This window comes from Bubalus kerabau, chromosome 5, assembly GCF_029407905.1.
Source record: "Bubalus kerabau isolate K-KA32 ecotype Philippines breed swamp buffalo chromosome 5, PCC_UOA_SB_1v2, whole genome shotgun sequence".
In the NCBI taxonomy this organism is placed as follows: Eukaryota; Metazoa; Chordata; class Mammalia; order Artiodactyla; family Bovidae; genus Bubalus; species Bubalus kerabau.
The window spans coordinates 6,956,511-6,968,244 of record NC_073628.1 but is presented as its reverse complement, the minus strand read 5'-3'; the positions used below and the strand labels follow the sequence as shown (position 1 = coordinate 6,968,244).

At 55.1% G+C, this 11,734-nt stretch overlaps 1 protein-coding gene across 1 annotated transcript; it reads right to left on the bottom strand.

The window, feature by feature from the left end:
• Positions 1–292: 292 nt before the first annotated feature.
• GAL3ST3 (galactose-3-O-sulfotransferase 3) lies at positions 293–10,980 on the bottom strand. Its single transcript, XM_055583701.1, has 4 exons — positions 10,771–10,980; positions 7,158–7,232; positions 6,999–7,102; positions 293–2,149 (listed from the first exon to the last, which is right to left on the bottom strand). The coding sequence occupies exons 1-4, from the start codon at positions 10,978–10,980 to the stop codon at positions 829–831; spliced, it is 1,710 nt and encodes a 569-aa protein (XP_055439676.1). The 3' UTR covers positions 293–828.
• Positions 10,981–11,734: the final 754 nt, after the last annotated feature.

Here is an 11,734-nt window from a genome sequence, read left to right as displayed (position 1 = left end):
CTTGAGGTAGAACCAGGACCCTGCCCCCAGGCTGCTGCTCCTCTCTTGTCACTGCATCCTCTACCTTGTTTGATAAGCAACTCAGGGAAGGTCACGGAGGCTGGAGTCTGCTGCTTACAAACAAGAAACAGGTGACATGGAACGGCTTTTATGTCCAGGAGCCCCACAAGATCCTGCTCGGTTTCACTGGGTCCCCATTCTCATGGTAACAGCCACATCTATCCTTAGGCATCTGCCTCATCCTCAAAGAGGGGGGAATTGGCTTTTAATGAATGACTGACATACAACATGCACATTTTAAAATATTTTATTTAAAAAAGGAAAACCAAACAAACAAAAGGCCCACCCCAAGAACTTTGGGTTCTGGGGGTCTGGGAGCAGCTTAGGTCTGTTAGGAGGGTGGAACCTGGAAGACAGACAGTGTGGGGTCCTGACCCCTAGCAGGAAGAGCAAGACCCGGGGAGGGTGACAGGCGGAGTAGCCTTTCCCAGAGCTCAGCCCCTCTCTGTGGCATGGACTCATCCATTTGGAAAAGATAAGTGTGTGTGTGGGGGGGGTCCTCAATCCCCTTAAGGAGGCAGGGTGGGCAGTTCTGAATGGGCCTCAAATCTCTTGGCAAAGCCACCAACCAGTTAGGACAAATGAGAGAGTGGCCCGGGGTTCGATTGGGCCTACACCTTCCTGGGAGCTGGGCTCAAACAGGGAGATGCGCCTCCACTTACTGCTGCAGCCCCTCTCGGGAGAAAGGGCCCTGAGGCGGTGGGACCCGGAGGCAGCCCTAGGAAAGAGCCTGGTGGGCAGGTCAGGAGCCAGATTCCCACCCGGAGCTCAGTGGCCTGGGCGCAGCGCCCGGATGGGCCGAGGAGGGGGGTTGTCTAGGACCGGTTCCGGCCGGAGGCGCATGCCTCCTCGGCGCTTCTGCTTGCGCAGTAGGTAGCTTGAGTACTGCACCTCAGGCATGGCCAGCTTGAGGCAGGCCTCGGTGGCTGGACCGGCACGGCCGCTGGGCAGGTCGTAGCCCATGATGTCCACCTTGCGGCTGGGCTGCCACGGCTGCAGCTGCTTGGTGCGGATCTGGGCCGCGGGCCGCAACACCGGCTCGTCGCCAAAGCAACGCCGCAGCAGGCGCTCTCGGGCCTCGCGCAACTCGCGCGCCTCGCGCTCCACGCAGGCGCGGCCAGCACTCGCCACGCGGCGCCAGAAGGTGGCGTTGAAGTGGTCGTAGAGGCCGGCGTCGAGCGCGTTCCAGGCGCGCGCAGCCCGCGCGAGCGCCGCGGGGATGGCGGCGAGGCGCGAGCTGGCGGCGCGCGCGTTGAGCCTGGCGTAGAGCACGTCGTCCAGGTCCCAGGCCAGCAGGCGCCGCAGCAGCACGAGCGACTCGTCGAAGTACTCGGCGATCATGACGAGCGAGAAGACCTCCTCCACCTGGCGGATGAGGCCCGCCAGGTAGGCGGCGTCGTCGCGGGGGCTGCGCTCGTTGTCGCCGCCCAGGTCGTAGGCCAGGGTGTTGTGCGCGAACATGGCGAAGTGCTCGCCCGCGCGGTAGTAGGCCTCGGGCGCGCGCAGGAAGGCCTCGAGCGACGCGTTGGGCACGCGCCGGAAGGCGGGGCAGTACTGGTTGTAGTAGCTGAAGAGCGACTCGAACATGGCGGCCGGCTCGCGCAGGATGGTGACGTAGACGGTGCCCGGCGGCATGAGGCGCTGCAGCTCCGCGCGGTCGAAGCGCAGGTGGCTGGCCAGCACGTGCGGCGGCCGCGTGGCCGGGTGCACGAAGTGCGCCGAGAAGTTACGCGGGTAGCAGAACTGATGCTCGCAGCTCGGGTGCGGCAGGGCTACCGTCAGGTTGTGGCGCTCGGCGAAACGGAACAGGATGTTCTGCACCGTCGTGCCCGCAGTCTTGTGCGTCTTCAGGAAGGCCACGGTCATGTGCTTGGGGCGCGGCGGAGAGTCCTGCAGAGGCGGGCAGCTCAGAGGGAACAGCTTGGGGTACCTGCAGGGCCCCGGGGTGTGCAGGGAGGAGGGTGTGAGAAGGGTGCCGCTTGACCCGGCCTCTCCCCAAGGATGCTGGGGATGGGCCCAGGGCTTTACCCACCAAACAGTACACACACGCATGGTACGGGCATCTAAGATGACCACTTCCAGGGAGTCCCTGTGAGAGGGTAACAGGCACGAAGGCCAAGGGTCTCCAAACGGAGGAAATAGGCTGCAAGTGTCAGACATTTTTTTTTTTTTTTTTAATCTCTCTATTGTCTGCCTACAATGTGGGAGACCGGATTCGATCCCTGGGTCAGGAAGGTCCCCTGGAGAAGAAAATGGCAACCCACTCCAGTATTCTTGCCTGGAAAATCCCATGGACGGAGGAGCCTGGTAAGCTACAGTCTATGGGGTCACAAAGAGTTGGACAGGACTGAACTTCACTTTCACTTTAAGCAGCAGGAGGAAACAAACTAGTGTTATATTTTTTCCCCTTCTCTATAAGAAGTTAAAAAGAGGTTCCTCTTAAAATACCTTGTTGCCATAATGACACCTGGTTCCACCTGAACTTAACATTTCTCAAATCTTAAGCTAACCAATGCATTTTTTACTGGAAATGTTTGTCTTAAGCTATGTTAACGTACTACGCATTTACCCTAGACTCTATCTTCAAGTTGGTGCCGCCTAAAATCTCAGATTTAGGCTCAGAACTGACTTGACAAACCAGTTTGTTATACTCAGACATTGTTCTCCCAATCTGTGTAAACGAAATTATTGTTTTACCAGTAGTCATGTATGGATGTGAGAGTTGGACTATAAAGAAAGCTGAGCGCTGAAGAATTGATGCTTTTGAACTTGGTGTTGGAGAAGACTCTTGAGAGTCCCTTGGACTGCAAGGAAGTCCAACCAGTCCATCCTAAAGGAGATCAGTCCTGGGTGTTCATTGGAAGGACAGATGTGGAAGCTGAAACTCCAATACTTTGGCCACCTGATGCAAAGAACTGACTCTTTGGGAAAGACCCTGATGCTGGGGAAGATTGAGGGCAGGAGGTGAAGGGGACGACAGAGGAAGAGATGGTTGGATAGCATCACTGACTTGATGGACATGAGTTTGTGTAAACTCCGAGAATTGGTGATGGACAGGGAGGGCTGGCATGTTGCAGTTCATGGGGTCGCAAAGAGTCGGACATGACTGAATGACTGAACTGAACTGAATCTGCGTTTCTACAAGATTCAAATCAATCGTTTTATGCCCTGGGATGACTCTCCTGGTGCCAAGATTATCTCAGAATACATCTTGTGGGTGAGGGGCCTCGTGCCATTCTCTGATTGTTGAGACATTCCTTTCTTTCATTAACAGACTGCTAGTAACTTCTCCTGAAGAAGGCAATGGCATCCCACTCCAGTACTCTTGCCTGGAAAATCCCATGGACGGAGGAGCCTAGTAGGCTGCAGTCCATGGGGTCGCTAAGAGTCGGACACGACTGAGCGACTTCACTTTCACTTTTCACTTTCATGCATTGGAGAAGGAATTGGCAACCCACTCCAGTGTTCTTGCCTGGAGAATCCCAGGGACGGGGGAGCCTGGTGGGCTGCCGTCTATGGGGTCGCACAGAGTCGGACACGACAAGTGACTTAGCAGCAGCAGTAACTTCTCCCCTGGAGAAGGAAATAGCAACCCACTCCAGTATCCTTACCTGGAGAATCCCATGGACGGAGGAGCCTGATAGGCTATAGTCCACGGGGTCGCAAGGAGTCGGACACGACTGAGTGACTTTTTACTTTTACTTTTTACTTAGTAGCTACATAACATCCAGCTAAAGACTGGCAGGCAGGTATTTAGAATAGGGCAGAAATGGTGGGATGTGACTTGTGAGATTACATTATAAAAAGATTATGGCACTGTCTTGGTGTTGTTCTCTCACTGTCTCTAGGGTAACTCATGCAGGGGGTGAGGGTGAGGTACCAGGTAGGAACAGCAGTCCCCAAGGAGCCAGGCCCTCAGTCCATCATCAACCTGCTTGAAGAGCTGAAGCCTCCCCCAGCAACCACATACAGGAGCTTGTAAGGGGAGCCCTTCCAATCAGGGCTTCATATTAAACCGCCTTCTCCAACCACCAGCTTGACTGCAACTCTGTGAAAGGCCTCGAACCAGAGGCATCCAGCTAGGGCAAGCCTAAATTCCTGACCCACAGGAGTGAGATAATAAATGCTTGATGTTTTCAGCCTCTTAGGTTTTGTGGTATTTGGTTACCCATAAAAAATAATACAAGGACAGCCATTCCCCTGGTGGTCCAGTGGTTAAGAATCTGCCTGCCAATGCAGGGGACACAGGTTCAATCCCTGGTCTGGGAAGATCCCACATGCTGCTAAGCAACTAAGCCCCTGTGCCACAACTGCCAGGCCTGCGCTCTAGAGCCCCCGAGCCACAACTGAAGCCTGCACACCTGGAGCCAGTGTTCTGCAGTCAGAGAAGCCACCTCAGCGAGCAGCCTGTGCGCTGCGACCAGAGGACACCTGTGTGCTGCACGAAGCCCAGCATAGCCAAACAAATAAATAGACCCTTAGTGTTTTTAAAAAGCAAAATAAAATAATACAGGGACAAAGGCCCTTGCGGACCCTTGAATTCCACTTTACAGGGTGCAAACTGAAGAACAGGCGGAGGAACATCATTTCTGTAAGTCCAGAAACTCAGATAAAATCGCCAAATCCTCTTGCTGTCTGTTGTCTTTCTCATTTTTACTCTTCCCACTGGCTCTTCATTTCATTGGAAAGACCCCGATGCTGGGAAGGATTGAGGGCAGGAGAAGGCAATAGAGGATGAGATGGTTGGATAGTGTCACCAACTCAATGGACGTGAGTTTGAGCAAACTATGGGAGATAGTGAAGGACAGGGAAGCCTGGCGTGCTGCAGTCCATGGGGTCGCAAAGAGTTGGACATTACTTAGCGACTGAACAACAACAGGCTCCTCACATTGTAGATGAGTGGCAGGGACTCTGAGGCAACTTGTTACATGATTCCATCAAGTCCTCTGGAAACTCATTCATTCATTCAGGTAGTTTTTTTGTTTGTTTAAGCATCTACTAATTTACTATGTGCTAGGAACTGCTCTAGGCTCCAGAAATATAATAGTATAAAAAACATAATAATCCTAGCCTTCATGAAACTTTGATTTCTGTCTCCTTGTCCTTCTAGGTGACCTGTAAGTTCACTCCAGACTTTGAGTCACTCTCCTGTTTTCTTTTCTACCATGGAGAAGGCAATGGCACCCCACTCCAGTACTCCTGCCTGGAAAATCCCATGGACGGAGGAGCCTGGTAGGCTGCAGTCCATGGGGTCGCTAAGAGTCGGACACGACTGTGCGACTTCACTTTCACTTTTCACATTCCTGCATTGGAGAAGGAAATGGCAACCCACTCCAGTGTTCTTGCCTGGAGAATCACAGGGACGGGTGGGCTGCCATCTCTGAGGTCGCAGAGTCGGACACGACTGAAGCGACTTAGCAGCAGCAGCAAGCATCAGGCAACAAGGGCAACTCTAAGCAGCCTTGAGGATGCTAGTGAGATTTCCTTTCCGGTTTGGCTTCAGGATGTCTACACGGATGCTCCATAAGACCAGAAAGGCATCTGGCAGGAGGGACTGGGCCCATTCACACTGTTCTCATGGATGACCATGTAGAGAATGGCAAACAGGTCCTGAGGCGGGGCGCAGGGATTTATTTGCTTCATGCAGTGAGCCAGGAGCAGGGTCAGGGCTCCTATTCATCATCACATTGTATCCTGTGTCAGGGTGACTGGCAGGGTCACACATAGTGTCACTGTCATTTTCTAGATGAGCAAACGGGCTCAGAGAAGTGAGAAGACTTGCCCAGAAAAACAGTAGTGTGAAGTTGTTGCAGTTCTCTGGGGAGTGTGTGGCTGAAGCACACCGATTCCGTCACAGGCCCGCAGCCCTACACCCTTTTCTGTGCAGCTGCGCTTTAGCTACTCATAAGTGCACTCAAGCCAGGTAAATTCCCTGTCAGACTTGATCCTTGCCTTCATCCCATGTGAAAACTGCAAGACTGCCTTTTGCTGATGCAGATAGTTAATGGCCACAAAACCTCCAACCCCCCACTCTGGGGTGGAGGACACCACCACCTGTCCATCCATGGGGATGTACTCCTGAGTAGTCACATTCTGTTTTTAGCTTTTGCCCCTTTAAATCTCTCTGTACCCCTTTCCATGCCACTGTGAATGCCTCTGGATCCTCCATCTACTAGATCTGCCTGCCTGTATGTAACTTACCCATAGTAAAGTTCTTAAGTGCAGTTTATATGGAGTTACCCACTTCTGTTTTTGATCTTAAAGTTCTTTTTCACTTCGTAGGATATTCAACCTCTCTGCCTCCCATCCACCAGGTACTCAGAAGTGATGGCGAGGGAAAGACTCGGGCTGGAATAGAATCTCAGCTTACACACTCAGGGCTTTCCTGACAGCTCAGTTGGTAAAGAATCCACCTGCAATGCATGAGACCAGTTTGATTCCTGGGTCGGGAAGATCTGCTGGAGAAGGGATAGTATTCTATTCCCACTCCAGTGTTCTTGGGCTTCCCTTGTGGCTCAGCTGGTAAAGTGTCCGCCCGCAATGCGGGAGACCTGGGTTCGATCCCTGGGTGGGAAGATGCCCTGGAGAAGGGAAAGGCTACCCACTCCAGTATTCTGGCCTGGAGAAATCCACGGACTACAGTCCATGGGGTCGCAAAGTGTTGGACACGACTGAGGGACTTTCACATCCACATCCATTACACACAACACTTTCAGTGAAGTCCTTCCCAGGAAGGTTGTGTGGATCTAAAAAGAATGTATGGAAAGCGCTTTGAGAACACAGGAAAGAGCAAAGCCCAGCAGAAGATGGACTCTTCTGTCAGGTTTAAGGAACGAGAAGCGAGGAGAAGGACAGCTCTCATCCGCTAACCGGGTCGCCGAGCTCTGGAGGAAGGAAATTCCCTGGCCCCGCCCCCTCACCGAGGCCCCGCCCCTTACCAGCTGAGCTGCGCCCCCTGGTGGATGAGGAGGCTTAAGGTGCTGCATCCTAGCACCAGCAGCAGGATTTTCCTACGGCTCATCTTGGTGGCCTGCTGCAGGCGCTGGAAAATGGGCGGCATGATGGGGTACCCACCCCTGGATCAGCCAGGGCCTCACTATCCAGGACTCCCTTCGCCGGCACTCATGGGGGCTCCTGGGGCTCCGGTAGCAGGGCCAGTGTTCCTGTGAGGCCTGGCAGGAGAAGGAGGAAAACAGGTTTGTAGCGGGCAGAGGAGATGGGCGCCGAGCCCCAACAGGACTGTTGCAAATGAGCGCTCCGAAGGGTGGGGTGCGCAGAGAGGCCAGGGAAGATCAGATTCCTACCTCCTGTTACCATGACCCTATCTCCACGGTGCTCCAGATAACTCAGTCTTGGGTGGAATTACAGGCTCTGGGGTCTGGCCAGCCCTTCAGGCTATAGCCACTCCCTCCCTTGAGCAAGGTCTCTGCTTCTCTGCCTGCCCCTAATTCGTCTTTGTCTCGTGGCCATTTATGTCTGTCTTAGCACCAGCGCCTGGCTTAGCCCAGAGGTCTCAGTTCAGGGTTTCCTCTCCTACAGGACTCCTTGCCTGACTGCTTCTTCAGCTAGGGGTTAGTCTTGACTCCCCAGACACTGAGCTCCTCAGAAACGCTGACCAGGTCTTCACCTTCTTGAGTCTCTGATATGAGAAAGAGGCTTATTATGTGTATTATACGACTGCACACTTAATTCCATCTAATCCTCGCTGCAGCCCTAACAGGTGTTCCCATTTTACAGACAAGGAAACTGAAGCTCTAAGGGCTGGTGTCACTTATCTGGGTCGCACAGCTGGTATTAGCAGGATCTGGATTCTGATCTGGTTCCAGATACTTCCAGCTCCAGAGTCCATGCCCTTAGACAGCATGTGTGCCGCTTCCACAGAGAACTGATTTCCCCATCCCTGCCCCAGACTCTGCAATTCTGCATACCTCTGATCCATGAGGGAAAGAAAGGAAGGACTTGAGATCCTGGAATCTTATCTGAATTCCATCCCCAGACACCTGAAACCCTGGCTGCCCCGTCGGCTGATGGCAGTGAGAGGTGCCTGGCCAAGGAAGAGGGTGGCCACTTGGGAGTTGGGAGGGGAATACAGGGGGGTTCCTGCTCATTGCCCTACAGAGATTCTCCAGGGGAAGGTGGCCTCCATCCCAGCTGAGCAGCAGAAGCGAGAGGCTGGAGGAGGCCTGGTGTCTGGCCAGTCACCTGTCCCCGCATAAATGTGTTAGCTCAAGGGCACCCTGACCCTTGGCAGCTTCAGTGGAAAGTCAGCTTCAGTGGCAATGCCTGTACCCCGGTGAGGGTGGGGGTCTCTGTCTCAGGGGCCTCCGTCTCCAGGTTTGGGTTTGGCTTCATCCTCACATGCACCCCTCTCCAAAGGGAAGGGGGAGCCTGGAACCTTCTGGGCATGTGCATGTGTGTGGAACTAGGACACCTCAGTCTCAGGAGGGTTGAAGTAATGTGAAAACTCTTTGACCATGACCTTCCCCTGGGCCTGGCTTCCCATCCTTCGCCTTTAGCGCCCCCTCCCCCTAATTAATCCTGGATTACACTGAAGCTTGTTGGGGTGTAAAGGTGTCCTGGTTATGCCTTTCCCTTCTCTCCAGGCCCCTCACCTGGTTTCCTCCACCAGCCTGCAGACAGAGTTAATCCTCCTGGAGCCAAGGGATGTGAAGCACCCAGCCACAGAGGCTTTCTCTGCTGAGCCCTTGGTTGCCCTAAGATCCCCGTCTTCAAGGATTGCTGGGGTGGAGGGCTGGCGCTGCCCATGCGAGGCACGAGGGAGTCAGAGCCCTCTCAGGACACACACCTTCTCCCCTGTCACTTATCCTGCAGAGAGGACTTGGTGACCAGACAGGAATTTCTCACTGGGGCCACATGGAGGACCACCAATTCCTATCTTTGCTCAACTCACTGAAACCAGCCTTTTTTTTTTTTTTTTTTTTTGGGCAATAGAAATTACACAAATGGTTCATTTACTAAAACAGTAGAAAAAGGTGAAGAAACATACATTAAAGTACATATACTCAGGAGCTAAAATCCAAGATTACATACATTCTAAGTTGCTGAAACCAGTCTATTTTTCAGAGACTCCAGGTTAGTCCAGGAGGTCAAGACTGGGGACAGCTACAGTGGGACTTTGCCCGGGAGATGCTTCAACCAGGCCATAGGGAGAAAGGTGATGGGGTGCTTGGTGGTGCCCTCCATCCCACTCCCCGCCATGGCCTAGCCCTGGGGAGCCAGCCAGTCTGAGGCCTACCGGGTACAGGGTATCATCCGCTTAAGAACTCCCTGGATGCCAGTCCTCCAAGGTAGGCAGCAGCTTCTGCATGCTCCCGGCCCATGACTGGAGGCTCGCTGCCTGCAGATACTGCCTGGTTTGTTTCTGAGCAGCCTCGGCTGTTTCAAAAGTTCTTTCTGGGACAGCTGGACTCAGCCTACTGCTGGTCACGCCCTCCTTGGCTTGTCCCCTTCCACCTTCCACACTCGGAGTTGCTCATGCTGCCCTACTAGGCCACAGGAACCCTGTTTAAGTTTTTTCTCCATGACAGACCTTCAGGTATTTAAAAGCAGTAACCCTGTCTCCTCTGGTTGGGCACTCGGCCAGGCTAAACATTCCAGGTCCCGAGAGAGGGTGCTGGAGGAGGGTGCCCCTTCGCTTGGCAAGTTCACTCCGCGATGCCTGTTGTGGACACGGGGTCAGGCCTCCGGAACCCAGGAAGGGGGCCGCCTGGGGCTCTCGGTTTCCCTCGGTAACCCCTAGGTCAGTGGGGGTGGGTGGCAGCCTGCTGGGATCAGAACTGAGAGCAAGGGCCCTGGCTCCTGCCTCTCACATGCTTCAGACTTCTACCAGCCTCCGCTGTGTCTTCTCCGATGAGAGTTTCCCTAAGTCGTGTCCCAGACAAGTCAGGGTGCCTGGGCTCGTGAGAAAATCAGTGCTAATTTTAGTCAGAACAATCTACCACAGGCTGCCGCCCGGTTTTGCAAATTGCTTTCCTTTCTCCAGGGAACCAAAGAAGAAACGGTTTAGCTGGCCAAAGCTTTGAAAACTGGTCTGGATGCCCACCCACTCCCACACAAGCCCTCTGCTCGCTCCCTGGGGGCTCTAGGGCTGAGATGGATGCCCTTGGAGGAGGAGGGCGCCCTGACCCCCACCACCTGGACCTGACCCTCGGGTGACCTGGAGACTGCCTCTTTACTGAGGATGGCACCGCAGGTGAAGAGGGCAATTGCCCCCTGCACTGAGGGGGAAGGGGCCAAGGGCAGAGAGGGCTGCACACTAGTGGCCCAGGAGATGAAATGTCTTTCCAGCTCCCGCTTTTCCTTCCTTTCTTCCCACCAACCTTCGCCAGGTCACCCCCGTCCCCCCAGTCCCCTCTGCCTGTCATCCACGGCCACCTCCTCCCTGCCTCTGATTTCCCTTCATCCTCCTCTGTCCATCACTGCCCCCCACTCTCCCAGCCCCCATTCCCTCAATTGCATGCCAACCTCCCCCAGGGATCGGGTCTCTGAGATCTGGTCCCCAGTAAGGGATAGGCCAGCGTCGCGCTCTCACCCATTCCTCTCCTGCTCTGCCAGGGGCCAAGAGCCCCCCTCCCTCATGCTCTTCAGGCGCCGGCCCCTAAGACACTCTCCCTCCCCAGCCGGCATCCCTCATTCAGGTCCGGTCCACCCCCGCCCCTCCAGCCCCAGGCTGGCCGCTGCAGTACTCACGCTGACCGGACTCTGCCGGGACCCGCGTGGAGGGGGGTCGCCGCTATCTCCCCAGACCTTGCGGCGAAATCCGCTGAGGGTCCGAGGGCGCTGGGGGCCCAGCGCGCAGAGTGCTGGTCGCTCGCTGGCCTCTCCGCGCTTGGATGGGATCAGGTGGCAGCGTCGGCCCAGCTCCGCTGCTCTTGGCTCAGCCCGCTGCCCGCCCCCCATCGCACACCGGAGGCGGAGGCGGGGCGGGGGCGGGGGCCGGAGAGCAGGGGAGGGGGAGGGGCAGAGTAGGAAGAGGAGGGGGCCGCCCGCGGGACTCTCTTCCAGGGGTGTCTTCGAACACGGGCATCTTCCCTGGGCAGTCTGGCAGAGTCTGGACGCCAGGGTGGTCAGCTGCTTGCCCTCCCTCTACGGAAGGGGAAACTAAGGCCTGGAAGGTGTCTGAGCACTCCAGCCTTGCTGGGCGTTCCCGGGCCCCCACTGGTCACCCTTGGCAGGTCGGTCCTAGGGGAATTAGAGACACAGGTACATGCACAAGTCCCCACATGCTTTCCGTCCACCCCCTTCTCCTCTTTGCACCTCCCGCAGAGAAATACCTTCCAGCCTGGGGTCTGGTTCCATCTGTCCTCACACCCCTGGGGATCCCTTCCCTTCCAATCTGCCACTGACCCTCTCCTCCTCTGCACCAGGAGTCTGGATCCACTTATTCCTGGCCAGAGCTTTCATGGACCCGGGACCCCTGCCTGGCACTTTATGCTGGGAATCAGGGAACTCAAGTTCAACCTGGGGTGAACTTAAATTCTAGGGTTAAGAGGCAACTCCCTGGACCTGGTTTCTTCCAGCTATACTATAGGGAGCTGTTTGTGGAGCTGTTCTGAGACTGCAGAGATGACCCATGTGAAGCCTCTGTGAGAACGGTCCTGACTTTTCTACTGCCTTCTTAGTCCTCTGCTCCAACCACCTGGAAGATGAGTCC

What these genes read in the sequence shown, in the direction of transcription:
- GAL3ST3 (XM_055583701.1), bottom strand. Translation starts at nt 10,980, where the DNA reads ATGGGGGGCGGGCAGCGGGCTGAGCCAAGAGCAGCGGAGCTGGGCCGA. An exon ending in GGCGAAGGGAGTCCTGGATA is followed by an intron (nt 7,103 to 7,157) that starts GTGAGGCCCTGG and finishes CCCATTTTCCAG; the next exon opens with CGCCTGCAGCAGGCCACCAA. An exon ending in CAGGGGGCGCAGCTCAGCTG is followed by an intron (nt 2,150 to 6,998) that starts GTAAGGGGCGGG and finishes ACCCTCTCACAG; the next exon opens with GGACTCCCTGGAAGTGGTCA.